Genomic DNA, 21,318 nt, shown 5'->3' on the forward strand with positions numbered 1-21,318 from the left:
AAAACTCCCAGCATGCATTGCAACATGAATAAATTATGCAGCTGAATTGTCCTATAATTTTGTTTGATTCAAAATTGCTTTTATTTTTTGCTGTTGTTTTTGTTGTGAATTAGTAGCTTTTCAGTGATGTTCTGATTTTGGTTATCTGCATATGTGTGATTGTCACCATTGTTGAGATTCATACGCTGATTGTTGATGTCTGTGTGTGTCAGCATAGATCAATTTTTTTTGTTTTTCATCTTTGTTAAAAGATTTAAACCGATTGTTATATTGCTGGATCTCATGCTGCAGTAACACAGGGTTTTGAGACATGAATATATTAGTGGAACAACATAATTGTTAGATTTTTAAAAACCTCAGTGTTTCATGATGATTATAAAACCATCAACAGGTAACCATCATCACCTGATCTCATTTCACTTTAGCTTTCGTTGCTGCTGCAAATGTGTTTGACAAACACACTGTCACAACAGCCAAAAAAGACAATAGTTAGAATAAGAGTTAAGAGCCCAACTAATGGAAACACTATTCACTCTTATGGTGACTTCAAATGAAACACATTAGAGTTAAACCTCTGTTAATTCTCAATAAAACTTTTGTAGACGTCTGACAGAAATAAAGTCAGTCTGGTTAGTAATAAGTGAAGCTGGTAATGCTGTTTGTGGAGTTGTTTAATCCTCCTCTGCTGAGATCTTCATAGATTTAATGTCTTCTTTTCTCTTCAGTTGATTTCATCTGAGGCTGTGGCTGAAATTACTCCATATTTAATATACACAGATTTTTTTGGGCTACGTTAATGTCCAGTTCTGGTTTATTTCTTTGCTCTTGGCTGACATGTGGCATTGCTATGCAGAGGTGTAAAGACCAGGTTCAGAAAGTAAAAGTCCTCCTCAGTATTTTGTTCCAATCACCTGGATTTGCTAATTCAGCAGGAGAGAGAACTAATTAGTGAAATCAGCTGACTGAGTTTATGGGTGGAATAAACATATGGCAGGACTTTTACTCTTTGGCCCCTGGATTACCCACCTCTGCTAATATGTACCTTTGAGGGACTAATATGTACTGTTTAGGTACAAAAGTGTACCTTTTGAAAAGGTACCGCCACAGCGACAGCTTTTGTACCTTTTTTTCTGAGAGTGTACATTGAGTTGTAGTTATCACTTTACTTCTGTTTGCAGCAGTTACAGTTACAAAAAAATTGGACACATGAATACTACCAAAAAAAAAAAAAAAAAAACACCGCCTAAGGATAAAAAATATTATAATTTAAATGAATAGAAAATGTAATCAATTAATGTCAATTCAGTCAAATAAATTCAGTCTGGTTAGTAATAAGTGAAGCTGGTAATGCTGTTTGTGGAGTTGTTTAATCCTCCTCTGCTGAGATCTTCACAGATTTAATGTCTTCTTTTCTCTTTAGTTGATTTAATCTAAGACTGTGGCTGAAGTCAGTTGTAGTTCTTGTGCTTCTGCTCGTCTCTTTTTTTTGTTCTCTTCTTTCCTTCAGTAATTCTGCTTGTTAACAGGCTTATTAAGGCTGAGATGACTCCATATTTAATATACACAGATTTTGTGGCTCAGATAAGGTCCAGTTCTTGTTTATTTCTCTGCTCTTGGCTGACATGTGGCATTGCTTGTGGCCCAGATCTGGCAAACAGGAGTGAGCCGCCCAAGTGCCGTCATTCCATGCTGCATGTGGGCCAGATCATCTTTCCACAAGTGCCAGATGTGGGCCGGATCTCGGATATCAGTGTTGCTATCTGGGTTGTTATTTTTGGTTTTGGGTGGAAGTAAACCTAAAGACATAATGTAAATTAGATTTAAGAATTTAATTTTGCTCTGAAATATTGTATTCTTCTTGTGTTTATGCTTGCTAATTAATTATTTTAAAACACAACACAGACCTATTAGCATTCACTCACAAAAATTGATGACGCTTTGCTTACAGCTGCTCCTCTTCCAACTGAAGAGGCTAAAGATCAATATTCCTTTCACAAGGTAAAAGTTAAAATGGGACCAAAATATTTATTAAAAACTAATTTATTTTTTATTTGTTTAGGATTAGTATGTTGGACTGCAATGAATAAAAAAATTAACATGTTACTAAACAGACACAGAAGCCATGATGCTTAATGCTTTAGACAGCCAAACTTCAAAACTCAACAAACAGTATTTTTACATGTGCAGTTATAGGCAAGTGACAACCCAGCTAACAGACTTTTGTTATAAGAACTTTCTCCAAATATTCAGTGTTGGATCTGGGAACGTGAAATATATACAGTTTTCTTGACGTTAGTGGAACGTGTTTTAAAAGGTATAATGTTGAAAGTAATCAATTACAGCAAAAGCATTTGTCAGTTATAAAAATAGCCATGTTGATCCGCTTTAACAAACTATAACAAACTTTAACTATCCGCTCCATAAACACCTGCAATTGCTGATAAAACACCAATTTAAAGAAAGTCAAGGGTCAAGAGCCCAACTAAAGCAAACACTGATCTCCATGATGGTGACCTCAAACAAAACATTTTCAACATCTAAACCTCTGTTAATTCTCAATAAGATCTTCTGTAGACGTGTGACAGAAATAAAGTCAGTCTGGTTAGTAATAAGTGAAGCTGGTAATGCTGTTTGTGGAGTTGTTTAATGAGATCTTGATATAGTTCATGTCTTTTATCTTCAGTTAATCTAAGGCTGTGTCTGAAGAAAGTTGTAGTTTGTGATCTTACTACTCGTTTGAACGATGATTGAAAGAATGTTTCAGGAACATCACACTAACCTTTAAATAACATTCTAGTAACATTCAGGAAACAGGCATTTTTATGTTCTTGGAATGTTAGAAATCAAAGTTCCTATAGCCTAATGTTGACTTCTGTTGAATTAAAATTAAGTTGAAAGAACGTTTGAGGAACATTATACCTTTTAAAACACGTTCCTCTAACGTCAAGAAAACTGGACATTTTTCACGTTCCGAGAACCAACACTGAATATTTGGAGAATGTTCTTATAACAAAAGTCTGTTAGCTGGGAATCTGTCTGTCTGCAAATATATCACACAACTTGATGATGTAATAACGGCAATATATAGTACAGAGTCAGAAATGACCTTTTAGCAGCTGTGATTATTATTATTATTGTTATTTTAATTATTGCATAAATACGTCTATAGTTTTACTGATTGACTGTCAAATAAGGTTAACAAATCGATGAGAACACAGTTTAGAGGCTCTATCTGTCCATGTTCTAAATGAATGAATTATTTAATAGAATTTGTTTTTATAGTTTTCTGCTGTCCTTATTGATGCAGTCATGAAAACATGCTGATATTGTCTGAAACCTCACTTTTCCTGGTGCATTTCTAAACTGAGAACAGCATATAGTATTTACTCTTTTCTGTCCTGTAGATTTTCAACGACCCCATTCATGGTCAGATTGCGCTGCACCCCCTGCTGGTGAAGATCATCGACACTCCTCAGTTTCAGAGACTCCGTCACATCAAACAACTCGGAGGAACATATCTGGTGTATCCGGGCGCCACTCACACTCGCTTTGAACACTCACTTGGGTAAAGTACAATTAAAGCAATACATTTTTAAAGAAACTTAGGAGAAAATATACACAGGATAGTTTTTGTAACTAGAAAGGTGACAAACCTTGGTAACAAAAAAGGGCATACTAATGCTGCCTTCACGTGCAATAGGAAAAGTCCTACCTCCCCCTGAAGTCATGATTATGAGCTTGTTACATTCATATGCTTTGTTGTCAGAAAGAACAGGTATCATGGAGGACACCAGGTTGATTTTTGCCTATTAACTGTGAAAATCGAATTAAAACCAAAATGCATCCCATCCATTGATAACATTAAAAACATTCTCCACACTAAACAACAAAATCCCACATGTTAAATGAACACCCCTCAGTGTACATATGTGTCCACACTACAGATTGTTTAAAAACTGTACTGCACTAAATTTAAACTCGAGTTAATTTATTTCAATTGCAGAAACCAACTGCTTCAAATTGACAAACTGCCATTTAAATTTATTAACTAATATTTTAAATGCGCTAATAATGTGAGCATATTATTACTCTGGAGTTATTTCATTTGAGACCACTAAAACATATTTTGACCCATGAATTGTTAACATAATTTTTTGTCTCTGGTTGCTTTAAAGGGGCATTTCACCCATTTGAACATTGTTTTTTATTTAAAGTGGGTCATATATGTAGTCGAAATGTAAAATAAATTTTGAATTTGGTGCCTTTGTGACCGAGGAAAGACAAAAAATAACTTCAGGACGTATTTGTATGAAAGACAACAACTCCCACAATGCACCACATTGCACAGCTCCGCAAGCCACTCCCACTAATCCAGAAAGCGCATATCTGCCTATAAGAGAAATCACTCTTCCGTCTACAAGGCTAGCTACCACCAGAGCTTGAAATTCATTTCACACAAAATGTCTAGTTAGTTGGCGAACTCATTAGTGCATTACTCCTCGTTTGTATTTCTTTCGAAAAGGTGAATTATTGCATGGTACCTGGATGTTCAGTCAGAACATATGCGGTGTGAAACTAGGATAGTTCACAACACAAACGTCCGTGTCCTCGTCTGATTCAGAGATTTCGTCCAGGAGAAATTGTCATCGTTGAAATTCTTTGCCACAGACGGACTCTATCTCCCCAGCCAGCACAGCCATGTGGGGCCCAAATGGGTTTGACCTGGGCTATCTAGCTGGGACCCAGACAGTTTTGTCCTCGGTTTCCATGTAGGCCCCACATGGGTTTGCCCAGATGAAATGAACACTGCTTAGTGTGCACAGTACAGGCTGTTTAATGTAACACTTAATCAGTGTTGGAGGTAATGAGATAATTAAGTGATTGAATAATGATTGTGCATTATTGATGAACACCTGCTGTTAACAAGCATAATCACTGAAGGAAAGAGAAACACAAGAACTACTTCCAGCCACAGCCTTGGATGAAATCAACTGAAGATAAAATACATTACATCTCTCAAGATCTGATTAAACAACTCCACAAACAGCATTACCAGCTTCACTTATTACTAACCAGACTGACTTTATTTCTGTCAGACATTGATTACTTATTTGAAAGTAATAGTTTGATTTGATGTTACCGTTGTGGTGATCAGTGTGTGCTTTAGTCAGGCTCTTGAGTTTTTAACATTAGTTTTTGCTCTGGCAGCTGTGTCTGTTTGATATGTTGAGAACAGCAAGAGAAAATATAATCAGATGCTGTAAGCTGATTGATGATAAGAATATAATCATCATATAGTAGCTTAACTCATTGATTATTTGTGAGGTTTATACGGGTAGTATGTTATTCATTTTGTTTTATTGTTGTGATTCTATAGCAAGAGATCCAGCACAGTTTAATCAGAACAGTTCAATCGGAACATCAAATGATTTTTAAAACACCATTTACACATTTTGGACTCCAGCAAATTTCACTTGCACACAGACATCAAGAATCAGCATATGAATCTCAACAATGGTGACATGCTTCATGCTGCAATGCATTCTGGGTGTATCATACAAAACTTATCCATGGCTCCCAGAATGCATTGCACCATGAAGCATGTCACCATTGTTGAGTTTCATATGCTGATTCTTGATGTCTGTGTGTGAGTAAGATTAGGGGGAGCCCAAAATATGTAAATAGTGTGTTAAAAATAATAGACGTTCTAATTAAATTATATTATTCTTTCATTGCAGAATCACAACAATAAAACAAAATGAATAACATAAACCTCACACATAATCAATGAGCTAAGACACTATGTGATGAGTATATTCTTATCATCAATCAGCTTACAGCATCTGACTACGTTTTCTCTTGCTGTTCTTGCCATAACAAACAGTCACAGCTGCCAGCAAAAAACTAATGTTAAAAAGTCAAGAGCCTGACTAAAGCACACACTGATCGCCACAATGGTAACATCAAATCAAACTATTACTTTCAAATAAATAATCAACATCTTAACCTCTTCTTAATTCTTTTCTGTAGATGTCTGACAGAAATAAAGTCAGTCTGGTTACTAATAAGTGAAGCTGGTAATGCTGTTTGTGGAGTTGTTTAATCAGATCTTGAGAGATTTAATGTATTTTATCTTCAGTTGATTTCATCCAAGGCTGGGGCTGGAAGTAGTTCTTGTGTTTCTCTTTCCTTCAGTGATTCTGCTTGTTAACAGCAGGTGTTCGTCAATAATGCACAATCATTATTCAATCACCTAATTATCTCATTACCTCCAACACTGATTAAGTGTTACATTAAACAGCCTGTACTGTGCACACTAAGCAGTGTTCATTTCATCTGGGCAAACCCATGTGGGGCCAACATGGAAACCGAGGACAAAACTGGCTGGGTCCCAGTTAGATAGCCCAGGTCAAACCCATTTGGGCCCCACGTGGCTGTGCTGGCTGGGTCTGTGTTCGTAGCGGTTCGTAGTTGCATAGTGAGATCACCGGCGCCACCAGTCCGCCCTAACTCGAGCCAGTCCGGGCTCCTCGTCCGCGGCAGGCAGGTCTTCTGCCTCGGCTGCTCTTCGCTATAATGCGGCTTGTAAAGGTAGCCACAAACACCTGATTCAAGCATCAGACTTCCGAAATCCTCTTCCTCTAGTCTATATCATATTGAGCACTCTCCTCCGCTATTGTCATAACTGTACATCTGTCTCCACAGCGCCTGTTAGCTTAGCTTCAAACAAGATGGAGGATATTGCTTTCAGTTTCAGAGAGTAAAGTCCCACCCACTGATCTGTAATAGGTCTGTAGCGTGAGCGGGTCCCGCCCCCTGGGAAAGATGAGGAAGGAGTGTCTGTAGTCTCAACAGAAATCCCCCCCTCTTACACTTCCTCCTACAATGACGCAAAATGACGATTTTTGCGTCATTGTGGGAGGAAGTGTAAGAGGTAAATAACGGATTTCTCCCGTCTCAGGGGAAAATGAGAGAGTGTTTGCCACTGTTGCCTTTGGCTTGCTCAGTTGGGGTTACTTAATTTAATTAATCAATCAACAATACTATTGATCAGCATTATCAAACATGGATGTTTTACACTAGAAACAAACACTGATGTACTATTTTATTTAATACTGTGAAGCTGCTTTGATACAATCTGTATTGTGAAAAGTGCTATATAAATAAAGTTGACTTGACTTGACTTGACACAACCATTCAATAGTATGACTGGGTTTCTAACAATGCAAAGCTTAATGCAAATGGGTGAAGTGTCCCTTTAACTGTGTTTTTGAAAGCCACAACAAGCAAGAGTTCCAACAGCAATCAGTTACTATGAATATTTTTTTTAAACGCATCATGCACAATGTTCATTATGAAATGTAAGACAAATATAATGCAGGCATGCAAGCATATTTGTTATCTTTTGGTTTCAGTGCCGGCCCAAGCCTTTTGGGGGCCCTAAGCAGAATTTGATTTGGGGGCCCCCTCCCACCACACAAAGTCACCTGTGCTTGACGATTATTGACAAAAATGTCACGCTATAGTGTTACATTATAAATTAATACAATGAGGTTATGTATTAATACAAAATAAATACTTAATAAAAAATAGACACTTAAATAAGAAACATTTATTGAACCTTTTCTTTACTCTTTTACTTACTCTTTGAAACTTCTGAAAACAAACTGTCACAAAACATATTAAATAAATTATTTGCAAAATATCACTTTGCAGTTTGAATGATGTCCTGTATGAACATGACAGAGTATGTTTCTGTTTCCACTGTTCGATCACGCCCTCGCCACACACACACAAACATATTCCAGCATGATTGCAATCTTGACATCGCAGCCTGTTCATTATAGCCTTAGTAAAATATAATAATAAAATAGTCAACCAAAGATATAAAAATTACACTGCTCTGTTTAAATAGTCAGTAGTACAATTCGTACATTCACAGTAAGCACCGGTCCACTGTGATTTGTGGAGCAAATTTTTGCGCGTGTGAAGAGGATGATTTTTTCCGTCAATATTGGAACGTGAGTGAAGTACAAAGACGCTTATGATAAAGAATAGTTTACCATCCAAATACATTGCGAATGCTGAAACATTTTTATTCTAATGAGAGGGTTACCTGAGCCCAATGCCGCTTACTTTCACTTTCGCTTTAAATTATTTCGTTTTGGCTTGTTTATAGTTATTTTTTTTATTCTTGTTCTGTTCTGAATATCATTCAATTTAAAGGATAAATCATTTATTTAAATGTCAATCATCAATCATTGATCAAATACAATTTTTGTGACATGGCTTAACATTACTGTGACTTTGCGCATTAATTGTCTGCACGCGAGGTTCTGCGCATGACTCAAACACTGGCAGACACAGCAGCAGTTGTAGGCAGGTATATTGATCATTCTTGTCTTCATTCATTCATTCATTCGTTCATTCGTTTAAGTTAATTATGTAAAAAAAAAAAAAAAAAAAAAAAAAAACTCGATTGGAGGCCCCCTTTGTCGGGCTGTGAAGCTGCCTGGTAGGCCTAGGCCTAATGCTGTTTGTGGAGTTGTTCTTTTCTCTTCAGTTGATTTCATCTTAGACTGTGTCTGAAGTCAGTTGTAGTTCTTGTGTTTCTGCTCGTCTCTTTTTCTGTTCTTCTGTTGTGGTTTATTTCTTTGCTCATGGCTGATATGTGGCATTGGGACAGGTCGAGAGGGAGGGGGAATAGAGAAAGAGGGAGAACGATAAGGGGAAAGAGAGCTGCTCTAAGACCGACCAAACTTCCCGGTCTAGAAATGAGGGAGGAAGGGGCTGAGAGCAGCTGTGCAACAGAGCTGTCTTTATTAACACACTCCTTGATAAACAAACAAAAAGAAAGCACAAGGGCTTTTCAGCAATCACAAAATAAGTGTTTCAAATCAATAATTCTTTCCTCTGAGTGCAGCATGAAACAGCACAGCTTGCTTCCTTGGCAGCTCTCCTTCACTCTCTCAAAGCCCAGCTTTTTATCCTGTCTCTTGATGAAAAAACCTGTTAGATTTAATTAACGAGAGGGGTGTCCCTTAAATGTTGTATCAGCGATTTCAGGCCCAAAAAAGGCCCAAACATAAATGATCACATTCATCTAGTCTTTACGATCTGCTAGCTGCCCGCCCCATAAGCAGGCCATCAAAAAAACACGTCTCTGTAGGCAGCCTAGGCTCTGAGATCTGCACACAAAAACAATTGGTTTCACCAACCACTCAGAACCAAAATAAATAGTGATCCAACAAATCACCGACAGGGGGAGAGTGTTGTGAGGTTTTGCGCTCATGCAAGGTGACGGCTGCACGTGAAGTCTGAGAACACGAGCTCCACCCATACTCATTCTGCAGCAGCCTCTTAAACCATGCCCCGCCTTCCAAATAAATGTATAATTGTTATTAGAATAATTTTTTTAACTTAATTTAAGTGTTATATGATAAACACATTTTAACTTTTTTTAAATGTATTTTTTTTTACTTGACAAAACATTGCTTACACTGTTGTAACTTCTTCTAAATCAATGAATCATTAAATTGTTTGATCAATGTAAAAGCTGGATCTATCCTGTGTTGTATTTAAATTTGTGTTTTGACTGTTTGTGCAGTGCTGCATATTTAGCAGGATGTCTGGGCAAAGTTCTGCAAGAGAAACAACAGAAGGATCTTGAAAATAAACCGAAGGCTCTAAGAGAGAAGCAAGAGATACAGGATCAAGACATATTGTGTGTCCAAATTGCTGCTCTGTGCTATAATTTAGGTGAGTGCCAGAAACATCCACTTTTAGTGGAAAATAATCAAAATATATACTAAAAATGCTCTCTTAAGACTTAAGACTCTTAAGAGAGCATTTTTAGTATTTCCACTAAAAGTGACCCTGCCTGTGAAAACCCAGCTAAAGTCATTTTTTTGTGATTCTGTGTTTTCTACATTCTACACAATGTAAAGAACATTCTATGAAAATATATCCTTAAAGGGTTAGTTCACCCAAAAATGAAAATTCTGTCAGTAATTACTCACCCTCATGTTGTTCCAACCCCGTAAGACATTCGTTCATCTTCGGAACACAAATTAAGATATTTTTGATTAAATCTTAGAGTTGTCTAACTCCTCCATAGACTTCTACCCAGCCAGCACAGCCACGTGGGGCCCAAATGGGTTTGACCTGGGCTATCTAACTGGGACCCAGCCAGTTTTGTCCTCGGTTTCCATGTTGGCCCCACATGGGTTTGCCCAGATGAAATGAACACTGCTTAGTGTGCACAGTACAGGCTGTTTAATGTAACACTTAATCAGTGTTGGAGGTAATGAGATAATTAGGTGATTGAATAATGATTGTGCATTATTGACGAACACCTGCTGTTAACAAGCAGAATCACTGAAGGAAAGAGAAACACAAGAACTACTTCCAGCCCCAGCCTTGGATGAAATCAACTGAAGATAAAATACATTAAATCTCTCAAGATCTGATTAAACAACTCCACAAACAGCATTACCAGCTTCACTTATTAGTAACCAGACTGACTTTATTTCTGTCAGACATCTACAGAAAAGAATTAAGAAGAGGTTAAGATGTTGATTATTTATTTGAAAGTAATAGTTTGATTTGATGTTACCATTGTGGCGATCAGTGTGTGCTTTAGTCAGGCTCTTGACTTTTTAACATTAGTTTTTTGCTGGCAGCTGTGACTGTTTGTTATGGCAAGAACAGCAAGAGAAAACGTAGTCAGATGCTGTAAGCTGATTGATGATAAGAATATACTCATCACATAGTGTCTTAGCTCATTGATTATGTGTGAGGTTTATGTTATTCATTTTGTTTTATTGTTGTGATTCTGCAATGAAAGAATAATATAATTTAATTAGAACGTCTATTATTTTTAACACACTATTTACATATTTTGGGCTCCCCCTAATCTTACTCACACACAGACATCAAGAATCAGCATATGAAACTCAACAATGGTGACATGCTTCATGGTGCAATGCATTCTGGGAGCCATGGATAAGTTTTGTATGATACACCCAGAATGCATTGCAGCATGAAGCATGTCACCATTGTTGAGATTCATATGCTGATTCTTGATGTCTGTGTGCAAGTGAAATTTGCTGGAGTCCAAAATGTGTAAATGGTGTTTTAAAAATCATTTGATGTTCCGATTGAACTGTTCTGATTAAACTGTGCTGGATCTCTTGCTATAGAATCACAACAATAAAACAAAATGAATAACATACTACCCGTATAAACCTCACAAATAATCAATGAGTTAAGCTACTATATGATGATTATATTCTTATCATCAATCAGCTTACAGCATCTGATTATATTTTCTCTTGCTGTTCTCACCATATCAAACAGACACAGCTGCCAGAGCAAAAACTAATGTTAAAAACTCAAGAGCCTGACTAAAGCACACACTGATCACCACAACGGTAACATCAAATCAAACTATTACTTTCAAATAAGTAATCAATGTCTGACAGAAATAAAGTCAGTCTGGTTAGTAATAAGTGAAGCTGGTAATGCTGTTTGTGGAGTTGTTTAATCAGATCTTGAGAGATGTAATGTATTTTATCTTCAGTTGATTTCATCCAAGGCTGTGGCTGGAAGTAGTTCTTGTGTTTCTCTTTCCTTCAGTGATTATGCTTGTTAACAGCAGGTGTTCATCAATAATGCACAATCATTATTCAATCACTTAATTATCTCATTACCTCCAACACTGATTAAGTGTTACATTAAACAGCCTGTACTGTGCACACTAAGCAGTGTTCATTTCATCTGGGCAAACCCATGTGGGGCCTACATGGAAACCGAGGACAAAACTGTCTGGGTCCCAGCTAGATAGCCCAGGTCAAACCCATTTGGGCCCCACATGGCTGTGCTGGCTGGGTAAGGGACTGAAACTTGCTGGCCCAGAAAATGTATTAAAGAGATCGTTAATATAGTCCAAGTGACTCCAGTGGCTCAATCTTAAGTTTATAAAGCGACGAAAATACTTTTTGTGCGCAAAAACAAACAAAAATAATGACTTTATTCCACTTTTCATTTCCTTCTCTCTGGACCTCGAGTTTTTTCACGTAGTGTTTAAGCGTAGCACGTCTGTGTTGCACGTCACCACGTAGGCTCACTATTGGCCGATGCTGGTCATGTGTGATACGTGGTGACGTACAACACAGACGCATGTGACTGGTTTTGTGTCTATAGGGTCACATATATGACTTCTGTGTTCCTAATGATGATTAAATAATACTTTTTAATTAATGATGGTAAAAACAGTAATGAATTAAATATGTATTTAAGGCGGGCATACACTGTGCGATGTTTGTGTGAATTCTTCTATGTAATATTTGATAAAATATTACATAGAAGCTTCCTCCTTTTTGTCTAAAACATTTAGGTCGATTACAATGAATTATAGGCATATCATTACTTATTAACAGTCTATAATATGTTCGAACACTGCAATAATTAGTTATCAATGAAAATTAAATACAGCTTTATTTCAAAAACATTGTTTAACAAATTAATAAAAGAGGCACGGTGTAGATACATCGCAGATGGCTTGGAAGATGTTCTTTTTCTTTCTTTTTTTTTTGCTGCAGATGAAATGGTTAAACTTCTGTTTTCACTGAGTTTAGGGCAATCGTTTCGTAGCTCTGCTTCAACTGTGCTATATAGTCACGGGGAGCGACCAAAATTTCTAACATGCCAGAAATTCATCCGACCATCAGATTTCCGGTCGGAGAGGTTAATAGCCTCTCGTTTCCCCATGTACACTGCACGAACACTGCACGACAAATGGCGCACGACAGAGCTGAAAATCGGCCCGACCCGAAAATGAGTTGCACGAGTCAGAATTTGGCTCAAAATCAGACGAAAATCGCACAGTGTATGCCCGCCTTCATTTTCATTTCATTTTCATTTCATATTTTATTTCATTCTTTTGAAAAAGAAATGAAAAGAAGCAGAAAGAAGATAAACTTATAATATCTGCCATAACATAAGTTAAATTACAATTCCAAAGAGGTGCGCTTACAACACACGTCTACTTTGCAGCACATATACAAAGTCATAAATCAAATATCACATTTTCCTGCTAAATAGCAGCATTATATTTCTCTATTAGTAATGCTTTTACACTCTTCTTAAAAACAAAAAACGATGTTGAAGTTTTAATTTCACTATTTAGATTGTTCCACAGACTGACACCTTGTATTGAGACACATCTTTCCTTTAATTTTGTTCTAAACTCGGGTTTCTGAAAGACTTCAGTTCCTCTTAAATTGAATCTACTAACTCTCTTGATGAATCTATTTAGCAATTTATCAGGTAATGTTTTCAGTTGAGCTTTATACATTATTTTTAAAAGTCTATATTCTAATAAGTCATTGAATTTTAAGGTTTTCAACTGTATAAATATTGGATTTGTGTGGGCCCTATATTCACTTCCTTTTACAACACGAATGGCACGTTGCCTCGAAAGAGACCCTTAAGTAATATGTTACGCTTTCTCTAATGGTAAGAAATACAGACCCTTTCATTTCCATATAATAAGACTGGTTTAGCTCCAACCCTGATAAAACTAACATGTCACTAACGTGTCAGTCATCCTGAAGACAATGATTAGCTTGTTCAGATGTGTTTGATTAGGGTTGGAGAAAAACTCTGCAGGTCTGTGGCTCTCCTGGACCGAGTTTGTACATCCCTGCTTTAAAGACATTGAGAGACCATTTAATTTGAAATACTGATGGTTCGTTAGACTTAATCACATCATATATGCTAAATGCTATGTTCTACATACTTTTTACATGACATAAGATGTGATGAATGTCAATTGAAGACAATATAAAATTGTTCTCTGGTGAAATATGAAACATGTTATGTTGTGTTTTTTTCTTTAAGGACATGGTCCGTTCTCTTACGTGTTTAAGGACAAGTTCATCCGTAAAGTCCGGTCTGGTAAGTTCACAAGTTCACTCAGTGTACAGTTGGGCATAATATATTTGAAAATAAAATGAATCCCCAGTGTTAAATGAACAATATTGTACATATGTGTCCAACTACAGAGTGTTAAAGTAACACTGAAGCATTGTTAAAGTTAATGAGATAATTAAGTGATTAATTAAGTGATTGAGCATTAGTGATGAACACCTGCTGTTACCAAGCAGACTCACTGAAGGAAAGAGAAACACAAGAACTACAACTGACTTCCAGCCATTAAACATTATTACACTTATTATTAACCAGACTGACTTTATTTCTGTTAGACGTCAACAGAAGTTCTTATTAAGAATGAACGGAGGTTTAGATGATGTTTAATTTAAAATGTTTCATTTGATGTCACCATTATATGATCAGTGTTTGCTTTAGTTGAGCTCTTGACTTTTTAATATTAGTTTTCCTCAGTAATGCTCGATCATCACTTAATTAATAATCACATTAACGTCAACACTTTCAGTGCTATTTTAACACTCTCTGGTGTGGAAATATGCAGCCTGTGCACGGAGGGGTTTTCATTCAACACTGGGGATTTTGCTGTGTAGTTTAGGATTGCATACTTGTCTTGCTAAATTACCACATATCATTTAAAGCAGTAAAAAAAAAAAAAAAATCACATCAGGCCTGACATACATTTTTCAGTTGGTTTAGTGGAATCATAATAAAATTCGACTGACAGAAAGAAATGTTGAAAAATACAGTAGGCTGACTAGATAAAGCAGTTTTTGGAAGTTACTCATCCAGAAATCAGTATATTTACTCTGTTTTATGTTTTGTTTTGCTTGTTTGTTATTTCGATTTAGTTAATTTCATAATGTCTTAATATTCTCATAATAGTTGAAATAATAGTTCTCACTTTATTAATAGTCAAAAATGAAAAATAAATAATATAATAACCCCCGATGTTTTTTTTTTTTTTTTGTCAGGTGAATCATGGAAGGTAAGCACCAAAACTCTCTTGTATAACATACAATTGACCTATCGGTAAGACCCTCCCCTCGAACTCAGATGAGAAAAAGGGCAGTTGATTATCAGTTGCACAGGGACCGGAACTCGGACATCTTTAGGTTTCAGCGCTGAGAAACATTCAATAGCCTTCTCGAAACATTGGAAGATCCGAAGCTCTCATCGTTTTGATTGTGTTCAGGGCTCTCAAGTGTCACGCATTGAGCATGACAGTCACTCATTTCTGTCTTTTGTCACGCACTCCCGCCACACATTGTATTTCTCACGCGGAAAACTATTTATAATATATTTAATATGCGCAGCGCCCAGAATTTCTCTGGCCGTGTCGCTCTCACTATGGAACCGGCAGGAATCAACCCAGCCAGCACAGCCACGTGGGGCCCAAATGGGTTTGACCTGGGCTATCTAACTGGGACCCAGCCAGTTTTGTCCTCGGTTTCCATGTTGGCCCCACATGGGTTTGCCCAGATGAAATGAACACTGCTTAGTGTGCACAGTACAGGCTGTTTAATGTAACACTTAATCAGTGTTGGAGGTAATGAGATAATTAGGTGATTGAATAATGATTGTGCATTATTGACGAACACCTGCTGTTAACAAGCAGAATCACTGAAGGAAAGAGAAACACAAGAACTACTTCCAGCCCCAGCCTTGGATGAAATCAACTGAAGATAAAATACATTAAATCTCTCAAGATCTGATTAAACAACTCCACAAACAGCATTACCAGCTTCACTTATTAGTAACCAGACTGACTTTATTTCTGTCAGACATCTACAGAAAAGAATTAAGAAGAGGTTAAGATGTTGATTATTTATTTGAAAGTAATAGTTTGATTTGATGTTACCATTGTGGCGATCAGTGTGTGCTTTAGTCAGGCTCTTGACTTTTTAACATTAGTTTTTTGCTGGCAGCTGTGACTGTTTGTTATGGCAAGAACAGCAAGAGAAAACGTAGTCAGATGCTGTAAGCTGATTGATGATAAGAATATACTCATCACATAGTGTCTTAGCTCATTGATTATGTGTGAGGTTTATGTTATTCATTTTGTTTTATTGTTGTGATTCTGCAATGAAAGAATAATATAATTTAATTAGAACGTCTATTATTTTTAACACACTATTTACATATTTTGGGCTCCCCCTAATCTTACTCACACACAGACATCAAGAATCAGCATATGAAACTCAACAATGGTGACATGCTTCATGGTGCAATGCATTCTGGGAGCCATGGATAAGTTTTGTATGATACACCCAGAATGCATTGCAGCATGAAGCATGTCACCATTGTTGAGATTCATATGCTGATTCTTGATGTCTGTGTGCAAGTGAAATTTGCTGGAGTCCAAAATGTGTAAATGGTGTTTTAAAAATCATTTGATGTTCCGATTGAACTGTTCTGATTAAACTGTGCTGGATCTCTTGCTATAGAATCACAACAATAAAACAAAATGAATAACATACTACCCGTATAAACCTCACAAATAATCAATGAGTTAAGCTACTATATGATGATTATATTCTTATCATCAATCAGCTTACAGCATCTGATTATATTTTCTCTTGCTGTTCTCACCATATCAAACAGACACAGCTGCCAGAGCAAAAACTAATGTTAAAAACTCAAGAGCCTGACTAAAGCACACACTGATCACCACAACGGTAACATCAAATCAAACTATTACTTTCAAATAAGTAATCAATGTCTGACAGAAATAAAGTCAGTCTGGTTAGTAATAAGTGAAGCTGGTAATGCTGTTTGTGGAGTTGTTTAATCAGATCTTGAGAGATGTAATGTATTTTATCTTCAGTTGATTTCATCCAAGGCTGTGGCTGGAAGTAGTTCTTGTGTTTCTCTTTCCTTCAGTGATTATGCTTGTTAACAGCAGGTGTTCATCAATAATGCACAATCATTATTCAATCACTTAATTATCTCATTACCTCCAACACTGATTAAGTGTTACATTAAACAGCCTGTACTGTGCACACTAAGCAGTGTTCATTTCATCTGGGCAAACCCATGTGGGGCCTACATGGAAACCGAGGACAAAACTGTCTGGGTCCCAGCTAGATAGCCCAGGTCAAACCCATTTGGGCCCCACATGGCTGTGCTGGCTGGGAAGCGCGCCTCCCCTGGAATTCTTAGTCGAGTCTTCGACTTATCAGCCAATCAAAAAAACACAATAGCAAATCAGAAAATAGCACTATTGTATCTGGGTAAGATTTAATGCAACAACCAATGAAAAAAAAAAAAGCATATTCTGGAATTGTTCACGTGATTCTGCTTCATCTTCCGAAAGTTTCGAAAGTTCGGGGAGGAATGATACTCTTACCTGTCTTCAAAACTTGAGAGCCCTGGGTGTTTATGCTACAAAAATTGTAAACAATGTGCCTGGGGTATTTATAACTCTGATTCCAGGTATCCTGAGAGGATGGGCATGGGTATTCATGTAGCCTATTGTATCACCGTACTGTGTGCGCGTTCACCAGCACGTTTCAAAAGTCTGATAAGATTTGCGCAAACGGACCAATTATCTGCACAATAAGACTGAAGCCTGGTTTATTTATAATATCAATGATGTGATAGCAGTAACCTGCTTCCCTTAAGGATTCAACCCCAGTCCCAATGAAGATGAAAACATTCATTTTCTGGTTGTCATGCTATCATTGTTACCATTAAAGTTAGTGAGTCCATGCTAATGTACAAACCTAAGTATTTAGCTGTTTTCACATCATGTACAGTGTAGGTCAAAACACATAAATGAAGGTCTACATTTCAGTTCCTCTCCATATTAAACTGGTTAAATGTAAATTAATTTAATCTTACCATGCGGTACATGAACAGTGTTTGTTAGTGAGGTATTCTAGTAGGGCTAGTTCATCAAAGGTTTTCAGCCAGTAAACAGAATGGTGTATCGGTCAGGTCACAGGAATAAAGACGAGGAGATGTAATTTCTTCTTTCAGCTGTATTGAATTCCAGCAGTACTCATCAGAACATTCCAATATCCAGTATTATCATTATAATTTTTCGTCATGAATTCAACACATGAATATTGGAAGCTGGATCATTCAGAAGAGATTAAAGAAACTACACAACACAGGTACGTAGGCTGAACTATGCTGCTGAACTTTTGGGTGTCACAGGGTCGATATCCGCAATGTCAGCAGATACATAACCCAATGGTTTAGAGTTGATGATTGCCTCAACTTCTAGGAGAACGGTGAGAAGGACGTCTTCATGAACAGGTTGGGCCCCCACACAGGTGTAAAGTGCAGACTTGACGGAGCGGACCTCTCTCTCCCACACTCCACCAAAGTGTGGAGCTGCTGGTGGGTTAAACTGGAACTTAATCCTCTGCCGCGCGAGTCGTTTCCGCAAGGTTGGCTCCATACTGGCAAAAGCCTCTCTAAGTTCCCGTTCCCCTCCTTTAAAGTTGGTCCCCTGGTCTGACAACAATTCTGCATGTGTCCCCCTTCTGGCTATGAACCGTCTTAAGGCCATCAAGTAAGCATCCGCATCCATGTTTCTGAGGAGATCCAAGTGTACCGCCCTGGTGGTTAAACACTTAAATATTATCCCCCAGCGTTTCCCCTGCCGTCTGCCCATCTTCACAAACATGGGCCCAAAACAATCCACGCCAGTGGAATGGAAGGCGGGTTTGTGTAATCGGAGACGAGCAATGGGAAGGTCTGCCATTCGGGGAATGGAAGGCTGAGCTCGCCAGCACTGACATTCGGCACAAGAACGCTGATGTCTGCGAATCGCCTCCCTTCCATGGATTATCCAAAATGACCGCCGCATCTCTGCAAAGACTCGCTCTGGACCAGGATGGTGCAGGTTGCTATCGTACCTTTGGATAAGCAAGCGTGTAACTGGATGTGAGGCATCCAGAACCACAGGGTGCAATGTCAAGTCGTCTTGACCTTCCAGACGTCATAGCCGACCTCCTACTCTTATGAGGTCCGTGGATTTATCTAACTCTGGAGCCAAGGTGAGTAATCGACTCCCAGGTTTCCCTGCTGCAAGGAGTTTGTAGTCCTCTGGAAATGACTGTTGTTGGGCTCGCTGGAGAATGATCATCTCTGCCTGTTGGTACTCTTCAGCATTAGGCGATGAACTGGAAGGGGTTTGTCCTAGGATTTCTTGAGCAGTGGTATCTATGAGCTCCTGCCAGGTTTGGTACACCTTGCCATCCCTGCTGATTGACATTGGTGAGGTAATCGTTACTCCACAGAAGGTGGTCTTCCGGAGTTCCACATTGTCCTCAAATGGCTCGATGCTGGGTCTTTCTGGCCAGGTGGCTGGGTTCTGGAAAAGGAAGGGAGGTCCTTGAGACCATCGGTTGGGATTTATTAGGGCCTCCAGGGTCTTCCCTCTCGTCAGATCATCAGCAGGATTATTCGCCGAGTCCACGTAGCGCCAAGTGCACTTCTCTGTTAACTCCTGTATCTCAGCTATTCTGGCGCCTATGAAGACCTTGTAGCAGCAAGACTGGGAGTGTAGCCAGGTTAGTACAGTAGTGGAGTCTGACCACAACACAGTTCAAGCCACTGTCAAGGTAAGTTCCCTCTCGAGGACACGAGCCAGCTGCGCTGCAACCAGAGCTCCACAAAGCTCCAGGCGTGGGATAGAATGCAGACGTCTTGGAGCTAATCGTGAACGAGCAAGGATGAAAGACAGGTGGATCTGGCCTTCCTTGTCCTCGGTTCTCATGTAGGCTACGGCTCTATAAGCCTGCTCAGAGGTATCTACGAAGATGTGCACCTCACGGGTGGCACCCTCAAGGTTGGCGTCCGCTGGAACATATGCACGTGGAAATGTAAGGAGAGGTAAGGACTCAAGTTCAGTCTCCCAGCTGGACCAGGCTTGCAGGAGTTCAGCGGGTAAGTTAGAGTCATCCCAACCTCGCTTCTTATCCCACAGCTGCCTGATGATGAACTTTGCTCGGGTGGAGAAAGGTAACATGTAACCAAAGGGATCATATTGAGTAGCCAGAACTCTGTAAATGATCCTCAGGGTGGGTACCTCATAGGACACAGGCCTATGTTTGTAGCCCAAGGAGTCGGTTGCCCAATTCCAGCTGAGGCCGAGTGTTGACTCCAGAGGGTTGGACTTATCCTGTGCCAGCCACAGGTCCAGGCTTTCAGATCTGGCCTCTTGAGGCAAGTGACTCAGGACGCCTGGATCGTTGCAAGCCCATTGACGCAACTCAAAACCTGCAGAAATCAGAAGATCCCTGAGCCGATCCACCAGCAGTTTGGCTTCACCCGGCGTACCAACGCTCTGCAGGCAGTTATCTACACTGTTAGACCTTACCGGTTTTTTTTACAGTAAAATACTGGCAACACTGTTGCCAGTAAAATACTGTTAATTGTACAGTTCTTTACTGTAATCTAGTTTGTTTCTGTAAAAATGCACTAAATTATAGTTAACTAATTACACTTGCAGAAACCGACTGCCTTAAATTGACCAACTGTCATTTAAATGTATTAACTAAAATGTATAATGCATTAATAATGTGAGCAAAGTATTACTGTGAACTTCTTTTATTTGAGACCACTAAAAAACTATTGTACATAAAAAGATTTCCACTGGATCAGCAACTACACAGTCACCGCCTGTTAAATAAAGCAACATGCAGCAAATCATCAATGTTTGTAGATCTTCTGCTGGACTGAAGCACAGGCTCTACTCTTCTGCACAATGGTGACCCAAAAAATTAATTTTACAGTAAACTACTGGCAACAGTGTTGCCAGTATAAAACAGTTTTATAACTTACAGTTTATTACTGTTAAAATACATTTTGTGGGTGTGTCTTTTTTATCTTACACAGATAAAAAAGAGGGGTTCCCTTTCAACCCCTCAGGGAAATCCACACTACGAGTAAAAAGTAACGATGCAGTGAGATAATTAAGGAAATATGTAAGTGATTGTAAGCAGAATCACTGAAGAAAAGAGAAACACAAGAACAGAAAATAGAGAAACACAATAACTACGACTGACTTCCAGCCATTACACATTATTACACTTATTATTAACCAGTATGACTTTATTTCTGTCATACATCTACAGAAGTTGTTATTGAGATGTTTAATTGAAAATATTTGGTTTGAAGTTACCATTATAGAGATCAGTGCTTGCTTTAGTTGGGTTGCTGATGCTAAAACATTAGTTTTCTCTTTTGCTGCTTGAGCTGTGTTGTTGCAAGTCACACTTGCGCACACACAGTTTATGAATGACTGCAGTTATAATGATTATGATGACAAAATCATCATATTGCCTGTTCATTCACTAAGGAATTCATTCTCACTTATTCAGAGTTTAATCCTCAAGTAAAGTGTTACATTAC

General features: G+C 38.3%; 1 protein-coding gene across 1 annotated transcript in view; it reads left to right on the top strand.

Annotated features, from left to right (window-relative positions):
- Positions 1-15,300, top strand: part of LOC311069854 (deoxynucleoside triphosphate triphosphohydrolase SAMHD1-like) — a gene marked incomplete at its 5' end in the record, with an annotated part of 47,733 nt that extends 32,433 nt beyond the window's left edge. The window contains 5 exons of the mRNA XM_084093351.1: positions 1,949-1,998; positions 3,405-3,565; positions 9,608-9,759; positions 13,903-13,959; positions 14,925-15,300. Coding sequence (XP_083949477.1) covers positions 1,949-1,998; positions 3,405-3,565; positions 9,608-9,759; positions 13,903-13,959; positions 14,925-14,986 — 482 coding nt within the window. The 3' untranslated portion in view covers positions 14,987-15,300. The remainder of the gene's footprint in view (positions 1-1,948; positions 1,999-3,404; positions 3,566-9,607; positions 9,760-13,902; positions 13,960-14,924) is intronic.
- Between the last annotated feature and the right edge of the window lie 6,018 nt (positions 15,301-21,318).

Source organism: Abramis brama (assembly GCF_963993115.1).
Source record: "Abramis brama genome assembly, chromosome: 2".
Classification (NCBI taxonomy): domain Eukaryota; kingdom Metazoa; phylum Chordata; class Actinopteri; order Cypriniformes; family Leuciscidae; genus Abramis; species Abramis brama.